At 40.3% G+C, this 26,144-nt stretch overlaps 1 protein-coding gene across 2 annotated transcripts in view; it reads right to left on the reverse strand.

Annotated features, from left to right (window-relative positions):
* DRC7 (dynein regulatory complex subunit 7) overlaps positions 1–26,144 on the reverse strand; it is a 1,455,099-nt gene that overhangs the window by 1,389,568 nt on the left and 39,387 nt on the right. For both annotated transcript variants that reach the window (XM_044081324.1, XM_044081326.1), the window contains exon 2: positions 21,086–21,260. In XM_044081324.1, the coding sequence (XP_043937259.1) occupies positions 21,086–21,222 (137 nt within the window). In that variant the 5' untranslated portion in view covers positions 21,223–21,260. The remainder of the gene's footprint in view (positions 1–21,085; positions 21,261–26,144) is intronic.

Raw genomic sequence — 26,144 nt, forward strand, 5'->3', positions numbered from 1 at the left:
AAAAAGGAGGATTTGAAGGAGTCCGCGAGGTCACAGATGCGCATCCAGGCATGGCATTTCATGACTATGCCTGCACCTGCAGCTCTAGCCTCCCCTTCGGTTGTGTGGGAGAGCAACTTCATGGACGAGTTGGAGATAGACTCAAGGGTGGCGAGTTGAGAGGCAACCTTATCTCCAAAGGAGACATCATCAGGGGGTGACTGTGGGGATCCATCCCCATCATCGTAGTCCATATCTTCTGTGAGAGACTCCTCCGGGGAGTCAAGGTGTTTCCTCTTACACGCCTTCTTCTGAGGGGGTTCTTCAGTGGGAACATCTGAAGAAGACTTAGAAGGGAAATTACCCTGAACAGGGGTCTCCTGAGGCTTGTGCTCTCGGTGTCCTGGGGAGGTGGCCCATGGTTGTTGCAGTTCAATGGGACCAAGAGGGAGATCCAATGTAGGGGGAGCTCTTCCAGAAGCAAGCACTCTCTCCATCACCCAGAAATCTGGCCCGCCCAAAGAGGAATGGGAGCCCAGAACCAAGTAAGACAATTTTGGAACCGGGGTCACACCCCGCTCCAGGCGACCCGCTCCCAGGGATGGAGCCTAAAGCAAGATCAGGGCGGATGTTGCCCCTGGATCTGAGGACGGAACCAACAAAAAACTTGGAACAATGCTGGGAACAGAGGATTCCACCCCCCCCAACCATGAGACTGAGGAAGGGATGGTTCCATAGGAACCGAGGCCCAAAGGGGAGGCCTTGAAGCCTCAGAGAGAGTCACAGTCGGCGCCAAGGAAAAGGTTGCCACCAAAGTCATCGGAGCTATGGGCCTGAGAACAAATGGATCCGAGGGAGGAGAATAAGTGGGAGTCCTGGGAGGATTAAACCCAAACCCCTAAGTGGGATGAGTTTTAGGAATGTTTGTTATCCCTCTGGCTGTCAAACAGCTGGTCCAGCAGGCGCACCACATCGAATTCAGACAGACTCCTGGTGGACCTTACAGACACTCCAGAAGGGGAGTCAGGCCAGTCCAGAAAAGTGCTATAAGCCTGGCCTAAGAACGGGTCCAATGAAGGGGGGTACTGGGTCCATGGTGTTTGAATTGTCAGCACTGAAGTTTCTAACTTGGGAACAGGCAATAGAGGGACTAACGGTGCTGATAATGGACTCGGTGCTGAAGAGACAATTGGAGTAGAAGTTATCAGCTCCAAGATGATCGCTGGAACCAACATTGGTGCGGTAAGAGGTGAAGTCAGTGCCGAGACTATCGGAGGCAATAAGGCCGGAGCCGTAGTCATCACTATAGTTAAGTCTGGTGCCATAGATGTCGGTGCCGAAGGTGGCGCCTATGTCAAAGTTTTTGCAATGTCCACAGAAGCAACTGGAGCGGAGCTTGGAACTGGAATATTCGGAGCAGAGGAAGTGATTTTGTGCTCCATAGAAGACTTGTGGGCCTTGTGTTTGTGGGACTTACCCTTATCACCAGCTGGTGAAGAAGGATCGGAATGTGGACTTTTTTTGTCCTTCACAGAAGGAGTTGAGACCTCCGACACAGAAAGAGCTTCTGAGAAAGGTGAAGCTAATAGGCCTTTCAAGATAAGTTTGTTTTTCCTCTCATTCAGCATCTGCTGATTAAAACTCAAGCAAATCTGGCAAGGAGGTTTCACAGAGAGGTAGGAAACCCCAGACAATAGACACAATCATCATGTAAGTCGCTGTTGGGGAGTTTGCCATTGCAGGAAGTGCAGTGTTTGAACCCCAAAGTCCCTTTTTTGTCAGACATATCCAACACACAGAAAGAAAACAAACAAATTACTGCCAGAAAGAATAGAAAACAGCAGAAAAGAAAGATACCAACGATGGTATCAAACGGTACCTCAAGGGTAGGAGAGGGTGTTACCAGTGATGGTAAGAGAAATAACCAAAGGGTAGAGTCTAGATAGAGAAAAGGGGTAGAAGAGAGATTAGAAGAAAAGTTTCAAAAAAGTTTCAAAAAACAGCAAAATTTATAAAATTATGACACTTCGCTGGAGAGCTCGGTGAAACGCTGCTATATGGCTGTGGGGCAACTGGGAGAAGGGCATTGTGGGTAGCAGCTTAGCTCGAGAGGTTTTGGTGTACGCAAGCTTGGTATTAGGCCGACTTGGTTCTGAGGGCTCAGAACCGAACCATTCAGTGATGAATGGGAAGAGGATTAACAACATCAGATGTAATATTCTACAATTTTCACCTAACAGCACAACAGAAACACACTCTATAACATGGGACTGGACTGTATACTTCTTTCCACCCCTAATGTGACTCATTATTATGCACTTCAGAGCAATGTGTCTCAGTTTAAGACCTCTGATACACTCAAACTTAAATAAATTAAATCTCAAAACATCCATGCACTTCTGGAAAAGCCTGACAGAGATTTCCAGCTGTGCCCCTTTCCCAAAATAATATGGTAATGCTGCTACCAATCAGAGTATCTTCATGCCCTTTTAAAGGGGTGTCCAATTATGAAAATTAGATATTAAAACAAACAGTAGCATATGACTTAAGCAGCCAGGCTTTTGGAGTGGCCTGAGAAGTTATCAAAGCAAGTATAAGCGCTCTCAAATCACTAAAAAACATACTGATTTACCAGCCACAATGGAAGTTAATAAAATATTTAATAATGAGCAAATGATTAAAAATATAAAAAAGGTAATTTCAAATAAGCAAACAGAACTCAATCACCAGGAAAACGAAATCAATACTGAAGGACAGAAATCCAACATTTAGAAAAACTCTAACTGATCTAACTGATTAGATATAATTTTCCTATCTGACTAAATAAAGAACACTGCCCCTGATCTAACTAAATTATTACAACAGCGCAAGGGCAAACTTAACAGTTGTTGGTGAGTCCTTTTGGATATCCAGTGCACAGTACATCTGTGAACAGCTCACAACTATAACTTACAACTGACTATTGTAACTGACAACAGCATTCTCTTTTATAGAGTAGCCTAACAATTATTCCAGTTCTGTTTTTCATTTCATATTCTGAAAATCAACCAACAGCTGTTTACTAAAGTTCCTTCCTGCTATTCAGCTTCTGACAGTAAAACAGCAACTGTCAACATTCCATGACATAATCTGCAGATCAGCTGAATCTCAGACAGTTTGCCTTTAGCATCTTTCTTCACAAATGTGCAGTTAGAAATGTAAAAGGACACTGTTCAAGTCTTTAAAACATTCTGTACAAACAACATGTAAGAACGTATTTACAATATCATAGCTATTCATGCTTACATATAATACACAGGTTAATCTGAAATTATATACAAAACTTCAGCCAGACATGCTAGCACAGATGACAGTGTCTAATTTCTTCACACAGTGTAACACTGGAAGATCCTTTATTGACAGAGCATTTTCATAGGTAGGTACTAGGCTATTGGCCCTAGGGCCTGTACAATCCTAGCCAAAAAGGTACCCTGGCTTTCGCCACCCAAGAAAATTATTTTCCTGTGCCCCTGTCAAGCAGAACCACAGAAGTGATCCCTAGGGTGAATTTCCTATTACCCATCCAATCATCAAGATTTTTCTGAGGAGCTCTGTTTGACATAGATAGGTAGTCTGTTCCAGAGTATGGGAAGTCTCTGGGACAGGAATATATCCCTCCAGCATGTTTTGTTTATTGTGGTGACAAGGTTTAGGTCCCTAGAGCATGTAGCTCAGAGGGATTGGGATTTCTTTAAGTGGAGCCTGTCCAACAGCTCTGGGTTTGACATAGCTTTGTATGTTAGGCAGAGATCTGAGTAGGCGATATGCGACGGAGTAAAGCTGGAGTTTTTTGAGACGGTCTGTGTAAGGCATCTGTTTGAGGCCAGTAATCCTCTTTGTTAGGTATTTTTGCGGCCTTTCCAGTTGTTGTAGATGTCTTGTGAGGTACATACCAAAAGGGGGCATTGTACTCTATAATGGGTCTAATGAGTGATGAGTAGAGGGGAACAATGACCTCTTTTTTTCTGGATGAGAAACCTTTTGTGATGAGGTGTGTCATGTAGAAGGATTTCCTGACCACTGTGGTGATGTGATTATCAAAGGAGAGACTACTGTCCACCTGTGTCCCAAGGTCTCTTATCACACGTTTGGTGTTAAGTAGACTACCGCCTATGTGGTAGTTCATGGGTACAGAGTTTTTACCAAAGGGGATGACAATGCACTTTTTGGCATTGAGCTTGAGACCATGTCTTTGACACCAGGCATCTGTCTCAGTGAGGCCCTTTTGTAGGATGTCCACATCATTAGGAGTTTCGATTATGGCTCTTAGTTTGCAGTCATCTGTGAATTTAGTTAGCCAAAGACCTTCTGTGTTAGCCTGTACTTCAGAGAAGTAGATACCAAACAGGACTGAACCCTGTGGTACTCCACTTGTCACTGGTCTGAAGTCTGATTTGGAGTCTGCTACTTTCACAGTGTGGGTTCTGTCAGTAAGCCAGTTGGCAACCCATCTTGTGACATAGGGATTTATACCTAGTTTAGTGAGTTTATCTATAATTCCAGAGTGGGGGATGGTGTTGAATGCCTTGGCGAGATCTAGATAGGCTGTGTGAACCACCTTACCCTCATCTATGGCTTTGGTGACTACTTCAAAGAAGTCTATTAGGTTTAGGAGACATGATCTGCCTTTTACAAACCCAAACTGTGTGGGGTCCAGAGTTTGGAGCACTCCAATGTCTTTGTTTATGAGTTCCATGATGATACATTCCATGGCCTTGCAGACTAGGCTCGTCAGGCTAATGGGGCGGTAGTTTCCGGGGTCTGCTGTGGCCTCCCCTTTGTGGAGTGGGATAATTGTCATGGTACGCCATTCAATGGGTACAATGCCTGAGGTGAGGCTATGATTGAACATGGTACTTAAGTGGGGTGCCAGTTCATTCTGTAGTTCATGTAGAAGGCAGCCTGGGATGTTGTCAGGTCCCATGGATGCTGTGTTCTTGGCTTTGGAGAGTGAGGTTTTTACCTGTGCAGCCATGATTACAGGAACTTTGCATTTTTCCGGTATAAAGATGGGCCCTTTAGGGGGTGAGAGGGGGGTAAAGTTAGCACTGAACCTATCTGCCAGGATGTTGGCAATATCATTTGGTTCTGTATATTTAGTGTCATTGTGTTGTAACTCAGAGCAGATTTGGGTGTTGCCATTGAGATTCTTAACATAGCTATAGAATGCTTTGTGGTTGTCTTTAGAACCACTATCAATTTTGTTTTCATAACTAGCTTTGGAGGATTTTATGATGGATCTCAGCTTCTTACTGAGGCTGACCAGGGAGTTCCTCCAATCAAGGGATTTTACTCTTTTTTGCAACAGTTTCTTTCTTCTGTTGTAGAGTTTGTTTATGGCAGAAGACCACCAGATTGGCTTCCTTTTTTTGGAGGCTAGCATATTGGTTCTGTTAGGGATAGCATGATCCATGCACTCGTGTAAGTGCTTATAAAGTGCATTTGTGTAGGATTCAGCAGTCGTACCTCTATTGTCCATCTGCATGGGTGTCGTGAAGTTTGCCACTTCTGTCTTAAGAAGTGTGAAGTTGGCTTTGGAGAAATTTTTTACGGTTGTTTCCTTAATGGGGGGTAGGAGCGGGATGTGGATGTCTAGGGTGATTAGCTTGTGGTCAGATCTGACCAATGAGGAGCTGACCTCTGGTGTGGAATACCGGCCACCCATGTTGGTGATGAACAGGTCTAGGATATTGCTGCCCCTGGTGGGGGTGTGGATAAGTTGATCCAAGGTGTTGGAATTGATGATTTCTAGAAAACGTTGAGTAAAAGAGTTGGTACATGAGTAGTTTTCCCAGTTAATGGTAGGGTGGTTGAAATCACCCATTATTAGAATGTTGGGTTGTACCTTAATATTTTCCAGTGTATCAAGAAAAGAGGAGTGGGAATCCTGGGGCATGGTGGGGGGACTGTAGCAAGCTACAATCTGGATTGCAGTTTTGCCCAGAGTTAGTTGAACTTGGATAATCTCGGATGCATTATGCTGAGCAACTAGCTTGGAGGTGTGGATATCCTTAATGAATATGGATACGCCTCCACCTTTAGTGGATTTAATTAACCTTTAATTAATTAATTAATTAATTAATTAATTAACCTTTAATTTCACAATGGTATTACAAAAAATATATTATGGCAATTACAAGTTAGTATGGCATGTACATAATATTCAATATGTAGAGGAAAATACACTTTTTCAAGAAGAAGAAATTTTACCTATGACATTGGTACTCTGTACTTCTTTAATATGCAAATCATGTGTTTAATGCATTATTAGACCAAAGTGGGCAATATGGTGGTTCAGTGCTTAAGTTTTCCCATTCATAGCATTTAAATACTGGGTTCAATTTTGACTTATAGCCATTGCAGTGGGGACTATGCATGTTCTCACTGTGTCTGCATGTGCTTGTTCTGGATGTTTCTGTGCCTTCCAAAAAACAAGATTATGGTTTAGCTTCTCTAAAAACGGTCCACAAATATAAATATAATGTATTAATCCTTGCCCTTGTGGACTCTGTCATAACTGAAAAAGGGTATAAGAAAGAATGGTAACTGTCCGAAGCTTCAACACCCACTTTAGCGAGTCATATAATGCTGAAACTGAATGACCAAAAATGGACTTACAAGTCCAACATGGCTATTTCTTGGAATAGTCACTTTTCCCTGTGGTATGGCAATCTCAGAGTTAGTATATATATATATATATATATATATATATATATATATATATATATATATATATATATATATATATATATATATAAGTATGGGGTGAGAGGAGGCTTGTCCTCTCTCATCGGGTGGTACAGGGGTGTTTACCCCTGCAAAAAAAAAAATATTTTAAAAGAGAAGAGCAATGCTTGCTATATACTCTTCTGCATTTTTGTGTCTTTTTTGGCATGTCAGCATTTAGCATTATGAGTGCTGGAGAGAGCCAAAAGAACAATTCACTTACCCAATTAAATATCAAAGAAAATATCCAAACATAATGCTTTAAGGTTTACTTCTGTTGTAACCTGCCTCTTACAGTGTTTAACTGAAAAACAGAGGAAGTCTATCAAATGGCACTACACCAAACATGCTTACATGTATAATTGCATCTAGCTGAGATTGCCCTCTTAAAGCACTAAATAAAAAGCAGCAGCAATCTTTGTCTCTCTTTGGCTCTGCATATTTCCTCATTTTAATAATGCAAGAATGCAGTTAGTTGAGGCACCGCATAGCTACTCTTTTCGGGTGAAGTACTGATAGTGAACAGGAGAGGTTGATGCAAAATCCTAGTAAATAAAATGGGATTTTCACACTATTGGGACTGAAAACAATGTTTGCTTTTTTTCTTTTTTTTCTAAATATAGGTTTCTTAGGTACTTACCAAGCTGTTGATCTATGATGATCTTAAGAAGCCTAGCCAAACATTCCCATGGCAGTTTTTAGCCCTCATATTTTGAATATGAATAAGCAAGAGGTTGAAAGGCTATGTTGGAATATTTAAATGTTTCCATTATTAGGAGGGACAGGGGTGTTAAGCTAGGGGTGAATTTGTGTTTACTCATCAATTCAGCAAAAAAAAAATACTTTTCAACAGAGTAAGAGTAGTACTTTTCTTACAGTGGAGTAGAAGATGGTTCTACAGAAACAGTATTGTCTGTGATTCATAACTATCCAACATGTTCTCCTTATTTTATCATTTTTTTAAGGAGGAATTACACCCGTCTTCCCCTCATCATTCATAAGTCAAGAAGGTTTATGTTTTTCTGTCAGTCATATGTGTGGTGTCAGATAACAAATATGCAAGCATCCTCTCTGTTAAAAGAAGGTGACATGAGGTGGTCTTCACCTAATTGACTGTATATAAAGCAACATACACTCCTAACTTCTTTTAACAGACATGAAAAACAAACACAACAAAAGGAAACCAATAATACATATATATATAGCAAATTTCTCACACAGTATGTATTCACATTACATTTACTGGATGGCAGATACAGGATATAATCTCTCACCTGTGCATTCAGCATTCTACTTCCCTTTTTCTTTATGTCTTTTTGGTATTCATCATCTTTGTGGAGAATCCCAGGCAATGAATCCTGCAGAGAAGATGCAGTACCTACAGATATAACCAGGACCAAACTGGCCACAGAGCACCCTATTGCTGTACAATACTCATTGAATTTTTAATGTGTTCTAAAAGTGGAAAAAGAATGCACAGAAACATATCAAAAATACTTCACAGATGGCAATGGCTCCCATGCAGCCATGCAGTGAGGTCTGCAATGTTCACAAATAAGGCTGTCTGAATAGTCACAACATTAAAGAATGCAAGCAGAAATGTAATTAACGAGTTAGCTTGAAACCTAAAAAGTGGAGGTCCTGAGTGGGAAAAAAATCTAATTTTCTAAAAGGCATCCTCCTATTAGTGCAGGCCCATAACTTCTGGCAGGGGTCCACAGTGCGCAAGACTGTCTCAGAAGTCTGAGAATGTAGTAAGTAATTTGATTTAAATCAATGTCCAGTTTGCTCTTTTTCATAAAGGATGGATGAAATCTAGTCTTTATGAAAAGCCTGCAGTTCAGAAGAAATCCTCCTAACACAAACATCATAATCTTGTAAGAAATTTCAAAAGGACTGAATGCACTGGTACAAAAGGACTCTTTCTAGTAAGAAATTCAAAATAATTGAACCAGGACAAGTTCAAAAATCAGGAGCCTCCTTTACTGGATTAACCAAATAAGCTGAGATGTAAAAGGTTAGACATTAGTCTCCTGGCTGCAAGGTGAATGGAGCACAAGGATGAGTACGGACGTTCTCTTTCAGGTGGGAGAGATCTTCCATGAGAGCTGTGTAATGATATTCAGAAGTACAATCTATTAATGTGAGAAACATGGCCATCTTTGCCAGACTGGAACTACCAAAATCTAAGCCTCGTCTTTCACCACTTTCAACATACCTTCTGAATCAGTGGGTCAGGCAAAAAGCATAAAGAATTCCTCTGCCACAGTCTCACCTGAGCACATCCAAGCACTTTTAAGAAAAAGAAGGATTGAGCATTTTGTAAAGAAGCAAAAAAAAATCTGTTTGAAGGGTTGCATCAAATCTTTGTCAGATGGAGAAAAACTTGAGGATACATCTTGTAAGCAGCCGACTGTGTCAAGGCAGTGCTGGTCATTCACCATCATCCTGCAAAGCCAAAGGGAATGAATGCCTTTTTGTTAAGCACTACACTGCACTAGCATCATTTGAGACCATTTGATGCACTCCCTAATGCAAACAGTGTTTGCATTCTTTAAAAAAGTTATTTCCATGGCCAACATATCAGATATATGTACCTTTTGGTATGAAATACAGACAATATGCCCCACCCCTTGACTGAATCAATATGGGCTCCCCTTCTGGAGTATAAAGTATTTATCAAGAGAATGTAGGTTGGATGAGGAAGGACAAAACATCCTTTTTTATTCTCTTAAATTCTCTCTTTTCATCATTTTAGTTTTCTGGCAACAGAGGGACCACAGTAAATTGCTCTTCCAGGGAGTGCCTTACCTTGTTCCAAAGACCTTTGAAACAGTACTTAAATGTTCTCTTATGAAGTCCTGCATACTGACTCATCAAATTTTTACAACCATATGGAATAGGCAGGAGGAGACAAATCTTCCTCTAGTGTAGTAGCCTTGACCACTACCAGTCTAAGCAGAGCAAACATGACAAGATGCTTGTTCAGAGCTATAAATACACTTACTGAAATTTTAAATAGTACTGAGCTAAGAAAAAAAAAGCTTTTGCTAAGATGATACAAAACCTTATTTTGTCACACTATTCAAGAGCTCTTAAGCATCTGGAAAGGAAATCTATATTAACTGCTTTGGGAGCTATTCCACAGAGCGGGCATAAAACAGTCAAAACAGATAGGGCTACAAATGAATACCATTTAACCTGAAAGATGCAATACTAGTCCCAAGCATTTGGTAAAAACTCTGGGGACTGCGGCCTGACCAGAAGGGAAGTAGTGCTATCAGACTCAACTGGCAGAATATAAGGAACCTACTAAATCATAATGTGCCGGAAAAGGTATCCGAGATCTAATACTGCCATATAGTAAGAACCAAAAAATAACCCGAGGATTAAAAGCAGTCCAACAATAATTTATAACAAGAAAAAGAGACTATTAATCTATTCAAACACTATCAGCCTTTCCAACAACTGGAGGATTCTTTTTGCATTACATTAATACTACCACCACATTTTTAAACTTCACTTTTAATTACTCATATACTAGCATTATCTATTTAGATGTCCTGATTTGGTTACATACGAATCTAAAATTTATAGCTAGCCAATGTTCTTTAATGGTTATTTGCATTTTAGTAGCAATCACCCCTTCAAGTAGAAAAAGAGCTTAGTAAAGGGACAGATGGTTAGATTGTCAAGAATTATTTCTGAAGAGGTTGACTTTTGTAATGAACTTGACACTTTGATCAATGTGTTAACATTGAGAAGGTACCCTATAGATATGCTAATTGATGCTAAAGATAAGATTTTAAAGGAGAGAATGCTTAGATTGAAACCTATTCTTGGAATACGTTTAGATTACCATACTAAAAACAAACCTATACAATCACCAAGGTATGAGAACAACTTAGTTATTAAGTATGATAAGCACAGCACCTATATCAAGACATTAATTACCAATAACTGGAACATTATCCTACATGACAGTGCCCTGTGTCAAAGACTAGGGGGAAAACCTTGCTTTGCTTTTTCTCGTGGCACCAATATTAAGGAAAGACTTGAAGGTATAAGAATTATTTCAGTAGACCCTTATGAGAGCTAATTACTATTCTTTGGCTTTTAATTATAAAATTACAATAGCAAATTGGAATTCATTTGTTATTGGGCGCATTCTATCATATGATTTTAGTAGCACATTTAACTGCTTTTAAACAATTGTGTACTAGTTCTGATGAAGTCCTATGAACAAAACGCTTAACTCTATGTGGAAAATTAACGTTTTGCTATAAATATTAAGGCTGATGGTGTTTGACTGGATTGAAAGTCCTTTTTTCTGATTATATTACCATACAGTACTCATAAAGAATGAATGGAACCTGACTGAAATAAGAGCAATGTTTTACTATACCTAAACCATAAGCAGTGTTTGAGAAATTGAATAAGTGCTTTTTCTCCCACGGGTTCTTATTTAGAATTACTGCTATGCCTTAGTGTCACAGTGATTGGATCAGAAAAAACTTTTCCGTTTGGGGCTGGCACCCCTTAAAAGCCTCCTCCTTTTTAGAGCTAGCTGAGATGTGTGAGAGTTATGGGGTGCACCAACCCCCATAAAGACTGAAGACAAATCTGAAAAAACATTTATATATAAAGTGCGATTACAGCAACTGGTTGCCAGTTACTATGAGGTGAAACTGGCACTCTTGACAAGCCATCACTGAAAATAGTAACTGAATATATTCATCCATTCTGAAATGGTGCTGAAATTCTGCACTACATTTTTTGTTGGTGGCTTAAAATTATTTTCATTCCTTGCTAACTGAATATTTAAATAAATACTTTGAAAGTGTCCTAATATAAAGTGCTCACCTGTTAGTGCTGTTTATAAGCACATGTTAATTACATAGTGGGTCTTTTTTCTTTAAGGGTGACAGTCTTCTCACCATTTAATATAAGTATCTTCTCAGTTCATCCACTAACTCAGAAAGAGAATATCTTATGAACAGTCATATCTTTTCAGCCTCCAGAAGACAGGCATGCTGATGTGACATCACTAAACTGCAAAGCCTTCTTAAGTTAAATTACAAAGATTGAAGACTTGAAAGATGACATGGCTGCTATATACCTACATCAACTGTATTGCAAGCTGAGATAAGCACAAACTTGCAGTGTTAAAGATAGTACTGCATTTTATTTTTCTGTTTATTTCTTTCTTTCACTGAATATTGCGGTCTCTCTGTTTCTCTGCAGTTAGTTTCCGAAACTCCCTCCCTCTTCTTGTTGTGGTATTAATCTTGGTGGTTTTGGAATTGCCCGCCCCTCCTGTAAATTTGTGTTTGAACACTCCTCTTGGGTCCATCTCATTTGCTCACTCAACTGAGTACAGTGAGATCATACTTTGATTTCAGACACTCTTTAGACACTTTTACTAGCTTATTAGTCTAGCACTCTACCATACCAGACTTCTTGTAGCAATTACGGTAGCACACAAAAGTGCTTCCAGCACTAAACTTTCTACAAGGAAACAACTCCAGTACTTATTATTAATGCCCACCCCTCCAGGCATGTCTAAAGGTCAGTTCCCTGTGCTTTCTCCTATTAACCTAGTGAACTTGGGCATCCTTAGGCAATGTAGCAACTGCCTCATGTACACCAACAACCTTCTTCTCTTACCTCCCAACACTCAGACTTGTGAGAGATGCACTTATATATCCAAATTGGAAGGGACACACTCTCCAGCCAAGACTGGAACAGCTGGTCAGGAGGAGAAGGTCAACAATTGCACCACACCACATGGAACACAGCCCTCCAGAACACACACCAGCACTGCCTTCACATAAAAACACAAACCACACACCCACCTTCATGGAGGCTTTCAATAAAAATCTACCCAAACAGCAGAGACCTCCAAGGCAGAAATGCACTCAACCACCACAACGCAACACTAATCACGAGACACATAACTCTCCTAAACAGTGTGCTACTCAACCAAAGCCCCTAAGGAAAAACAGCATGCCCAGCACATTAGTCATAGGTGACTCAATAGTGAGGCACAAAGGAGAAAGTAACAGTCAGCAGCCTGTCAGGTGCTAGGATCCACCACATAACGCACTCACTCTGGTCCCTTGACAACAGGTACAAATATGACTCTGTCACTGTACACGTGTGTGAATGACCTGAGATGTACCTCCCTGGACTATGTGAAAAGAGACATGGAGGAGCTTTCGGATTATGTAGCCCAGGCGGGTATGACCCTAGCCCTGAGCAGCATCCTACCATCACCCAGAATGATACCACAGGACAAGCAGAAAATTATTGATTTCAACAACTGGCCAAGTTTCTTGTGTCATTCTAAGAGGATCCAGTATCTAACTGCCTGGGATGACATGATTGACAGACCTCGATGCTTTGCCAGAGATGGCCTGCATCTGTCACCCCTGGGCTTCCGGATACTGGCCAAGGCTCCTGTCACCCCTATTGTGCCTCTTTTAGGTGGTGTTCCAAAGACCAAACTACCACCATAACAGCTACAAACAATGCAATCTGAGGGTTATGCTGCTCAATGCTAGAAGTCTAATTCTCAAAATGCACTCACTGGAAGCACTCCTTAAAATGGAGAACATCGACATTTGTGCTGTAACAGAGACATGGTTCAAGGCAGCAGAAAGCAACCATGCACTACCAGGCTATAACTCATTCCACACATTTCGGTCCCAGAACTTGGACTGAAGCTCCATAGGCAGTGGTGTTTCCATATTCATAAAGGATATGCACACCTCCAGACTGGTATCCCAACATAATGCATCAGAGATACTTCAGATGCAGCTAACACTGGGTAAGGCAGCGATTCAGGTGGTAGCCTCTTATAGGTCCCCAACCATGTCCCAAGACTCACACTTCACATTCTTAAGCACCTTGGAGAATATTGGGGTCCAACCTAACACTCTCATACTGGGCGATTTCAACTACCCCTCCATTAACTGGGAAAACTACTAATGTACCAATACACTTGCCCAACGTTTCCTGGAATTCATGAATTCCAATGTCCTGGATCAGGTCGTTCTTACCCCCACTAGAGGTAACAAAATCCTTAACCTGGTCATTACTAACATGGGCGACCATTGCTTTACACCAGTAGTCAACTCCTCCCTGGTTAGATCCAACCACAGACTAATCACCTTGGAAATCCACATCCTTCCCACCACCAGCTCCATACCCCCACAAAGGTAACCACCATGAAAAACTTTTCCAAAACTAAGTTTGAACTCCTAAAAACAGAGGTGGCTAACTTCACGGCATCCACGCAAATGCAGAATAGTTGCATGACTGCCGAATCATACACCAATGCATTGTATGAACAAGTACACAAATGCATGGATCTCGCCATACCCAATAGAACCAATATGCTGTCCTCCAAAAACAGGAAGCCAATCTGGTGGTCCTCTGCCATAAACAAACTCTACAACAGAAGGAGGAAACTGATGTGGAATAAGGTGAACTCCCAAGACTGGAAAAACTCCCTTATCAGCCTCAACAAAAAGCTGAGATCCATCATCAAATCCTCTAAAGCTAGCTATGAAAACAGAATTGCAGCAGATAGTAAAGACAACCACAAGGCCTTCTATAGTTATGTAAAGAATCTCCACGACAATACCCAGATTTGCTCTGAGCTACTGCACAATGGTACCTCCTATACCGAGCCAAAAGATATTGCCAATATACTGCCAATAGATTCAGTGCCAACTTTACCCCCCCAAAGGACCAATCACAATAGCAGTAGATAATCAAATTCATTCAAAACTAGTAACAAAAAAACAGATAGATCCATAGCAAAACAACATCAACTTTATTAATGACTAATGACTCAGTACATGTTAATAAAGTCATTGTTGTTTTGCTACAGATCTACAATAGCAGTAGATTGCCAGGCACCCAGTATTACTGCTGCACAGGTTAAAACAGCACTGTCCAAGGCCAAGAATACAGCTTCTATGGGACATGACAATATAGCTGTCTGTGTTCTACATGAACTACAGCATGAACTGGCACCTCACCTGTGTGCCCTCTTCAATCACAACCTCACCTCAGGCTTTGTCCCTACCGAATGGCACACTGATATAGTTATCCCTCTCCACAAAGGAGGAGCGACTACAGACCCTGAGAACTATCACCACATTAGCTTGACAAGTCTGATATGCAAAGCTATGGAATGCATCATCATGGACCTAATAAACAAGGATATAGGGAATCTCCAAATTCTGGATCCTACACAGTTTGGTTTTGTGAAGGGTAGATCATGCCTGCTCAACTTGGCCAACTTCTTTGAGTCAGCCACCAGAACTGTGGATGAAGGCAAGGTGTTTCATACAGACTACCTTGATCTGGCCAGCCTTTGATACCATTCCCCACTCAGGAATCATAGAAAAACTCACAAAGCTAATCACTAGGTGGGTTGCAAACTGGCTCGCAGGTAGAACCCACAGTGTGAAAGTAGCTGACTACAAGTCAAACTGCCGACCAGTCACAAGTGGAGTCCCACAGGGATCGGTCCTGGGGCCTCTCCTGTTTGGTATCTACTTCTTAGAGGTCCAGGCAAACACAAAAGGACACTGGCTGACAAATTTTGCAGATGATTGCAAGTTTGGAGCCATTATTAACTCCCCAAGTGATGTTGACATCCTACAGAAAGGCCTCACTGAGACCAACGACTGGTTTCAGAACCATGGCCTTAAGCTCAATGCCAAAAAATGTGTCGTTATCCCTTTTGGAAAAAACCCAGTTCACATGAATTGCCACATTGATGGCAGTCCACTGAAAACAGAAGGCGTTATAAGAGATCTGGGAACACAGGTTGACAGCAACCTCTCTTTTGACCACCGCACTGCCTCTGTGGTCAGAAAGTCCTTCTATGTGACACATTTTACTACTAAGGGTTTTGCATCCAGGAAGAAAGAGGTCATTGTGTTCCTTTACTCTTCTCTCATTAGGCCACTCATCGAGTACAATGCCCCATTTGGCATGTACCTCACTAGACACCTGCAAAAACTGGAGAGGCCGCAAAAGTACCTCACAAAGAGGATCCTAGGCCTTAAACACTTGTCCTATATGGGCAGACTCAAAAAACTCCAACTATTCTCCGTCTCCTATCACCTACTTAGAGGCTATCTCTGCTTGACTTACAGAGGTTTATTCCCATGCCACCAGCATGACTACAGTTTTGAGCAAGTCAGTAAGAAAAATCACATTCACTCTGAAATAGTTTCTACACAGTAAAACATGTCCAAACTTCTCCAAATTGTTATTAAATAAGAGCAACATAAACAAGAGTTAAATGTGAACTAAAACACTGAATTATCCAAAGAGAATTTAATAAAGTTTAATAAACAATTAAGATAGAGGTTTTAAGCTGTTTCAAGTTTATACTACAGCTCTGAAGCTCTCCAGTCTTTAAATATGAAAAAGCACTATCTCAAAGAAAGAAGCACCACATACTCATTACTTCAGACGGTGTCTCCATTATGAGGATAGTTCTCTTTGCCTTGGTTTTGAATATTTTATTCTTGTGACTCTCTAATATTATGTAGGATGCTATCAAGCACTGCTTGATCTCTTGTGCCATAATCATTCCCAGAGGCCCACCTCACTCTGGAATAGAATCCCAATTCATGTTAGACATAGCCCCTCACTGACTCTCTTCAAGCGAAATCTGGACGCGTGGATGGGAAATCGCAAATTCACCCCTGGGATCTCTTCTGTGTCCCTGCTAGACAGAGGCACAGTAAACTAATTTTAAAAGGGTACCTTCTGTGGCCTACTTTACAGATGCACAGTAAGCTAATCTAATAGGGAGGCGGAAGCCAATACACTCTGGCTAGACTTATAAATGCCCTAGGGCAGATAGCCTAGTATCTACCTATGAACCTATAATGACTGACAAGATTAACTCATCCAGACAAGAGATTATCATGTGGACTCAGGTTTCATTAATTTCCTTAAATCTGTATTTTCCTTTGGACTACACAGCTTCAGTGCATGCTTCTAAGTCAGGTCCACAAAGCTCACAGATTGAGTCACCTCTAATTAGGTATACTTCTTTAGCTCTTTGCTGGTAGTCTGGACAAACCATTGCAAGCTCTCCACTCATCAATTATGACTGCTGCTCCAGGGAAGACATGCCATGTTTTAACTAGGATGAGGATATCAGCATCCCTTCTGGTTACAAAGCACATGTAACCTTCTTAGCCAATGTGCTCATACATGCAAAAGCCACATGTTATTGTCTGCTAGCAGTATGCTTTTGATATGCCCGGGTTAATAGACACCTATGGGACATATGCAAATGACCCGTTAAAGACATCAAGTGTTTCGCCTATATGGATTCTGAATGTCCATCATTTTTTACTTTTTCTTTTTAAGTCTTTATAGATACATTCAGGCCAATAAAACCAAAATGTATCCATAAAGACTTAAAAACAAAAGATAAAAAGTCATGGGATATTCAGAAGCCATATAGCTGAAACACTTGATATCTTTAAAGGGTCATTTCCATATATCCCACGAGTTTCTACTACAGGAGGTTTAAGGTATCACACAGTGAAAACTCTAGCTTGGCTTGGTTTTTCTTGTAGTTTTTACTAATTGGTTTGTCTGTGTGACCTTTTTGCTCTTTGGTTTGGATGCGTGGCTTTAACAGCCATAGTCTTATCAGTTCCTACTACTTCAGTGGACAACCCAAGGGCAAGGGTATAACTTCCAACAGCAAGCACCATGTTGAAATTGGTACCAGTCCACTACAATGTCCAATGTGAAGCCATTCATCTTAGCTGCCTTTAGAACTGGAGTTCTGTTTATCCATTAATGGATAAGTCTAGCAACCAGTGGCAGGGGAACCCAACTTTTTCCAAAACAAAAAAAAAAAATCCTGCTGCACATAACATGATTGCTTCTGCATCCCTTTATGCAACATTTTTACTGTGTTGATTCTCTGTACAGATGCAGACTCACTTAATGACCACACCTTTGGACCACTTCAGAAGGTAAAATACCAGAAAACTTTGTAGAAAAGAGGTGACTGTAGATAAAATTTCTGTAACCTCCAATACAGTGATGACAGAGTAACCTGACACTGCTTCTTCAGCAGCAAGGAGATGTCTATATATATTTTTTTTTTCTTTTTGATCTCTAAGCTATCTATTTTATTCCTGTCCCAAATAAAAAGAAAACCTGCATTTGTTCACAACATAAAGATATGTTTAGTAGGTAGGTCCATAATGACCAATTTTTGTTGACTGCCTATAAATGCATAACTATCACAAAAACAAATAAGGGAATAACGGCTTCCGTATTCTGCTCTGAAATACAGATGTGTCACACTGTATATAAGTAACGTAAAGAAAGAGAAATATTTCATGGACGGAAGCATTATGAAATATTTACATTTTCAGAGTTCTGTCCTTAAAATACAGAGCTTCTATAAAAAAACACACAGTCATAAAGCCTGTAAGTGGACGCTGCCCTTAGAAATTGTGTGACTGATAAGTATTACATAATTATGCAGATCAAATAATGCTGTTGCGTTGTTATGAGAATTAGCTTTTGGAGAGCTGTTAACATTGGTGTGTAAGCAGTATACTTACCTTTTTGATTCCATTTCAGTATTTCAATTTGTATTTGTTTAATTGTATTGCATTTTATTACTCAGTATAGGGTATTTATGAAGATGACAGGTTGCAGCAGTGCAGTTGCTACTATTACTTTTCCAGGGTGTTGTTAATGTTGTAGTATGCTAACTTTTTTAAAACCATGTCAGTATTTCAGTTATTAATTATTTAAAGTTATTTATTTTTTACCATATTGATGTGTAAGGATACACTGCATCCTGCAGTACTTTGGATGCAGACTAGTATCTCTGCTTTACTGTCCTTGATGGTTCCTAAAGATATTCTCATAGGTTCATAGGTTCATAGGTTCATACTAGGCTATCTGCCCAAGGGCATTTATAAGCCTAGCCCATAGTTATGTGGCTTGAATAAAAACTCTGCCTATCATTTTGCTGTGCCTCTGTCAAGCAGTGGAAGTAATCCCTGGGGTATATCTGCAATCTCCCATCCATTGGTCAAGATTCCTCTTGAACAAGACCAGAGGTGCTCTGCCTGGATTTTGTTCCACAGCATAGGAGTCTCTGGGTGATGAATCTGTCCCTCCAGCACGTTCTATTTATAACCGTGTCAAGGTTTAAGTCTCCCGCCCTTGTGGTTCTGAGGGATCTAGATTTTTGAGGTGAAGCATATTCATCAAATCTGGGTTTGACATGGCCTTATATGTCAGGCACAGGTCACCTCTGAGCAAGCGGTATGAGACTGAATAGAGCTGGAGTTCTTTCAGTCGGGCAGCATAAGACATATTTTGAGACCCTTTATCCTTTTGGTGAGGAACTTTTGGGGCCTTTCAAGCTGCAGCAGGTGTCTGGTCAGATACATTCGGCATTGTACTCAATCATAGGTTTAATAAGTGATGAGTACAGGGGACGATGACCTCCCTTGATCTAGATGTGAATCCTTCATGATCAGGTGGGTGATATAGAAGGTTTTCCTAACTACTTTAGCAACATGAGTGTCAAAGGCTACTGTCAACCTGGGTCCCCAGATCTCTGATGACTTTTCTGTGCTCAGTGGATTGCCACCTATATGGTAGCTAGGGGTAGCCTTGTTTTTCCCAAAGGGTATGACTATGCATTTTTGGCGTTTAACTTCAGGCCATGGCTCTGGCACCAGTTATCCATTTCTGTGAGGCCCTTCTGGAGGATATCTGTGTCAGATGTGTTTTTTGCAGTCATCTGCAAACTTTGTCAGCCAAAACCATACCCTCCTGTGTCTGACATGGCTCCAGCAACTCTGACCCTGTGGGTTCTGTCACTTAGCCAGTTTGCAACCCATCTTGTGATGTATGGGTTTACATTCAAGCTGATGAGTTTTTGATGATACCTGAGTGGGGAAGGCCTTTGCCAGGTCGGGGTGGGCTGTATGGACTGCCTTTCCCTCATCAATGGCCTTGGTGACTGTCTCGAAAAAGTCAACCAAGTTTAAGAGGCAGGATCTGCCTTTGACAAAGCCAAACTGAGTTGGATCCAAAGTCTGCAAGTTCCCTATGTCTTTATTTATGAGTTCCATTATGATCCTCTCCATGGCTTTGCAAGATAAGGCTTGTCAAGCTAATGGGGCGGGTATTTCAGGGTCTGTCTGTGGAGGCACTTATGAAGTGGGACCACAGTATCCTGAGGTGAGGCTAAGATTAAACAGCTGTCCTAACTGTGGGTTTAATTCCTCATTGAGTTCATGGGGACACCATCCGGTCCCATGGATGCTGTGTTTTTGCCTTAGTGAGGGCAGTTCTCACCTGGGCGTTGGAGATGTTTGGGGATACAATCCTCTGGAATAGATATCTCTCCTTTTTGCACTGAACCTGTCAGCCAGTATGTTGGCAATGTGTGTAGGTTCAGTAATTTTCACATCATTTTGAACTAATTCTGAGCATATCTGGGAGTTTCCTCCTAGGTTTCTAACATAGCTAAAGAAGGCCTTATGATTCTCTTTAGAGTCCTTGGTGATTTTTCTCTCAAAATTTGCCTTGGATGATTTTATGAGAGCTCTTAGTTTTTTACTTATAATGATCAAATTTCTCAATTATAATGATCTTCTCAGAAGATTAATCCAAATAATAAAAGTATGCAAAGAGATGTACAGTATATATTACTATTACAGAATGTTTTACTTGCTTTCAGTAAAGGGCACTCAATCTTTGACTCCTTATTTGCCACCAACTATGTCAGAATATCCACTTATGCTCATACACCAACATTTGGTTATCAGTCTGTTGTTGTTGTTGTTGTGTCTTTCGGCTTTTCCAGGTTAGGGGTCGCCACAGCGGAACTCCGGTCTGCTAATGATTGGTAGTTGATTTTTATGTGCCGAGTTACCAGCCCTGACGCACAACCTTCAACGAAGGTACGCCCATTCACGCATGTCTCCATGCAGAAGACGCTCTAGCTGAGAATCGAACCGGACAGCGTCTTACTGTGAGGCGACAACGCTACTGCAGGATCAGTCTGTACTTAAGGAAATCTACTTGCTCTAGGCAAAATGTGATATGATCACTACATCCCAAATTCTAAATTTTGATAAATCTGTGAGTTCTTTCAGTCTGTGCTTGCAACATATCAGTGAAAAGCAAGAACACACTGGTAGGGAAGAAGTGTTTCACAACTTGTACATTCAGGAACAAGCAAAAGTCAGACTTTTCAGGAAAAAGTAAATGGTTAGAACAATATGTTTTTTTCTGTCCAACTTACATCTGCATAGCTGGCACATTGACATATATTTCTGCAAGTCTCTCTTCCAAGTCCTCTACACCTGAACCCGAAAAAATGTCCTCCTCTTCCCCTTCTTCCTCCTCTGTTGGCTCAACACCTTCTTCTACAACCTCCATTCTGCAGTCACTGATGATTTGAAAAATTTACTGGGTACCTGAAAGTAATTGTAAAATCTGCATTCAGTCATCCATCTTTAGTATACATATAGTCTACATTCTGTTTCAGCAAAATATTTGCAACTTTGACTCATTAAGTGCTTTGCATGGTATTAAGGAGTGCACAACATAAAAGAAAAGCCCCAATTCCTTTTTTAGCCACAGTCATCTTTCTAAAACAAAAAGTTTCTTTTTGTTAGCAGTTTGTGACCCTAACAGTAGTTACTTTTCTGAGCACAGACCAATGCATTTCTCCTCTATTCTTATCCTTCATACAGACTCCTTGAAATGTAGAATCCAACAAGAGGAATCATTTTTTTAGGTCACTGTTGCCTCCCAGCCCTGTGCCTGATGACCACAGAGTCACCCCAATGGGATTTGAGCCTGTTTGTTCCCTTGCAGTGGGGGAGTCGCATACCAGATGTACAAGGGCTTGCAAGAGCCATCGGAGATGGGGGGGGCATCTTAGAAGCAGACATTTGAGTGTTTTGTGTTCTATCTAACAGGATATTTGCAGTGGCCCTAACCCCACCCCCTAGGCAGGAGAATGAACTACCAGAGTGTCACTGTGAAGGCTGACAATGTCATCTCCCTGCAGTCACACATGTGTGTATACTCATTGAGAAGGTTACCACCACAAGGTGGCTTGGTGGGCTGAAAATCCATCCCCACGCATGTGGATATGCATCTCAGAGGCTGTGACATATCCCAGGATAGGCATGTCAATCCTCCCCTGCCATGATTGCCAAGCACTTGAGCTGCTAAATGAACTTGGATCACTCCAAAGTCAAGGTTTTATCCTTCTATACCACCAGTGCTGACCAAGAAATTAGTTTTATGCTTGACATTTCACTTTTAAAGTGATGCCTGTCATTCTTTTCTGAAATTGATTTATATTTCATAGATGAAAAAAGATATTATAATTGCTTAAATTTTCTAAATTTGTTTAACAACCCACATCTTCACACAAGTTTGTTACTGTAAAAGGTAAAGCCAGCTTTTACTCTGATCATAATGAATACAATTTTATGTCACATGCTGCATGCTTCGATACTGGACACAATTAAAAAAGATAAAGCCTTGTTTATGACTTAGGTAAACAAAGTCCAAAAAATGATTTGGGAACTGGAAGAACAAGGTAGGGGAGGATGGCAATGAACAGCCAATGTTAGCTACCAAATCCTGGGAGGGGGTTCCAGCTAGCTAATGACAGGATCACCAATATGGTTGGTGTTACCAAGCCAGGCAAGACTGATTTTTTCTAAAATGTATCCAGCATTGAAGCATGCATTGAAAGCACACAACATAAAATTTTAACATTTTAACCCACAAAACATGTTTACAAAACAAGTTATTATTATCTCGATCCAAGTAATACGACAGTGAAAAAATAATCAAATCACTGCTACAACCACACATTATTCCATAAAAGCAAAAAACGTACACAGTAAGCACCTTCATCTCTATATACTTGTTCAGACTATGCATCAGTAACAACCCTAGACAGCACATACAATCAAATTCTTAATTAAAGCAAACAGTGTGACATGCATTGGTGAGCCAATGCCCTTCTTTTCAAAAAAAGAAAAAAAAATTAAATTTTCCATTTCATTCAAATCAGGGAAATGAGAGGCATCTTCAGTAGCAGTTTTCCTAAAACCCCACTCAACTTTTTCAAGGACTGTAAATTCAAATACAGTTATCTTTTAATTCTAATGAATGTTAGCAAAAAGCATTTTTGCCATTATTCACAGGCACTGCATGCATATGCACAGATGGTCTGTTGCAGCCTATGAATTGCACGTACGATCTAAAATGCGGTACAGTTATTGCAGCAAACAATGTAAATCACAGTGAAGTACAGGAAAATAAAAGAGGTATAAGACAATGTCTGCTTTTTACAATCACTGCATCTAAATATATTGACACTGGTTACAATTATTGCACCTTATCATTCCTAAAATTTTGCTGAGTCTTTCCCTGGACCAAGTGATTGGTGCAAGGCCAGACTTTGTACATAAACAATACAAAGCAATTAAGGATTTGTTAAATAAACCTTTCAAACCCATAACAAACACATTTTAGTTGCAACAGCTCTAACAGAAAGATTCACTTACTCTTCAAAAAGAAATGGACAAGACTGAACACCTATAGAAATCGATGTATTAAGCATTGATGCAATTCTCTAAAGCAGATATTAGACAATGTGCATTTTGACATTCTGAATGGAAAGCTGTATTTGAAAAGGGAAGACAGATATGTGACAACATTAACAGACATCTGCTGATTCAGAAAGATGGAGTAGTCAAAAAAGAAATACTATTACTACTGATAAGCCTAGATGCTGAAAATTAATTTGACAGGCTGAATTTGCTTTTCCTTTCAAAAGCATTGAATTAAGTAAATATATACAAAGCAGGGATGAAAATGGAGAGGATTTTATCTGATAAATTGAGTTTGTCTACAGAAACAAGTCAGTGTTGCACTCTTTCCCAATTGCTGTTTACAATAAATATATATTACCAATGAAAATAAGAGATGCAAATATCCAAGGATATCCGTGATAGGGGAGCCAGGACATAATAGCATTGTGTGTGGATGTCATAGTAATATACCAAACGACTGCAGCAGCAGTTCATTGTAGAGCGGTACAGCTGAAAAGCACAGCCGCTGCAGCTGTACATTACGAAATTAAATGCTTTAATTCACGGTGATCCCTAAAGGCAGCTACCTGGCTGTATTCTAACAGAGACAGCTGTGCTAGTCTGCATCTGATGAAGTACTTTAAACGAAAACGTATTTGTGGAGTTTGTTAAGAAACGTTAATGTGGTTTGGTTCATTGGAATAAAGCTGTTTTTTGTTCATTTTGTGGCTGGAGTTCCCTTCTTTGGGTACCTTGGACTTTTTTAATAGTAATATACTTGACAAACCCAGAACAAAATGTCCCTATGTTGGGGAATACTCAGAAACATTTCCAAGTATGTGAATTAGTGCAGCAATTCCTGTAGCTCTGAGGGCATGACAAATGAAGGGTCTAGTAGCAGCAAAGGAAATGTGAGAGAAAACTACACAAAAGACAATACAAAAGGTTAAGAAAGAGAGTGGAAGTTGATGATTATGATCTGGATAACAAGATGCACTCAGTGAAAAAATGTTTGGTCTCTTTGATCCTTTATGTCATACAAATGTATTTAAATCAACCAGACAATAAATTATAGCAAAAAATACATAAGGAACTGAAGAACTTCATTTGGGAATTAAAAGAGTTTAAGACTAAGTGGGATAAGATGATCTTAGCTTTGAAGCAAGGCGGCACCAGTTTTTCTGATTTATAGGGGTACTGTAAGACTACACAATTATGTCAGTTATACAGATTACAAACAGAGGGATGTATATCTGAACAAAAAACTATAATGAAGAGGCAAGCCAGGGCTACCAGAGACAGTGACAGACTGTTTTACTGGAAGCAGGTGTTGGGAGAGAATAAAAACTGCATAGAACAGTATGCATATAAATTAGCTGATAGTACACTGAAAAATATTTTATTTACTTTATTTTACATTTGTTGACCGGGATAGTCCGACTGGATGCATGTCCATTTTCAGCGGAGGCCCGGGGAGAAAAGCTGCAAGGGTAAGCAGATAAAGCATTACTTATTACAAACAGACTATTTACAGTGATTACATAAGTAATCAAGTTAAACAAGTTCCACAGGTTAGAGCTAATCCTGAGCGTAAGTCAGGATTAAATTAAATTACACAGTAAACTGGTTAACAGATTTTTACACATTTTAGAGAGAGTTAGCCAGGCTTGATACATTGGCATAGCCAGTTAAGTGCCAAATGTTGTTTGAGCCTAGTTTTAAATTAACTTAAGGTAGAAAGTAAGGTAATATCAGCTGGAAGAGAGTTCCAGGGTCTACTTACAGAGTTTGCAAAGAGAGAGTCACCGTCTGTGTTATTAATTTTGCTAGTCTGAATTAGTAGTTTGTTAGAGGATTGAAGTGGTCTAGGATTGTTATAGGGGGTGAGTACAGGAGTATTGTCCAGATTAGAGAGGATTTTATAGGCTATAATCAGTTGGTTATACTGGATTAGGCTGGGTAGTTCAAGTCACTCAAGCTGATTTAGATTGATGCAATGATGTGTCCTAAAAGGCAGCCCAGTGGCAAACCTGGCAATGTGGTTGTAGCAAATTGAGAGTTTGTTAAGGACAGTCTTGTTTAAATTCGAGAGTAGAGGGGATGCATACAGAAGGTTTGAAAGAAGGTGAGAGCAAGCTATGACAATTTTAGCTGGAGGGGTTAGGAAGGCTTTTATTCTGTAAAGTGACCCTAGTTTTTTATTGATGGTTTTGATAGTTTGGTTAACATATAGGTCGAATTTTAGATTATTATCTATGATGACACCTAATAGTTTTGAAGAGGGGTCAGGGGAAATTATTGTGCCCTCATTTGAATCTATGGTAAAGATGAAAGCGATAGACCTACGTGTTAGTGAAAATAACAGCATTTTAGTTTTTTTGGGATTTAGGATCAGGCGACGTTCAGAAAGCCAGTTTTCTATTGTATTAAAGGTGGTCTGGGTAGCTGACCATAACTCCATTGGAGATGTGGCCGAGCAAATCAGAGTAGAGTCATTAGCATATTGGCTACAGCTGACTTTTGGGATGACAGTATAAAGGTAGTTAATGAAGATGGAGAACAGCAAGGGCCCTAGTACAGAGCCTTGTGGTACTCCAAGGGTGTTAGGTAGAAGATTAGAGAGTTTCTTCTGCCAGATGACAGCCTGCTGTCGACCATTCAGGTAGGATTGAAACCACTGAAGGGCTCTAGTATCTAGACAGAATGTTTGCAGGGTGTGGATTAAACGTTGGTGATCAT

This window comes from Protopterus annectens, chromosome 8.part0, assembly GCF_019279795.1.
Source record: "Protopterus annectens isolate FY-2018-M chromosome 8.part0, PAN1.0, whole genome shotgun sequence".
Lineage (NCBI taxonomy): Eukaryota > Metazoa > Chordata > Ceratodontiformes > Protopteridae > Protopterus > Protopterus annectens.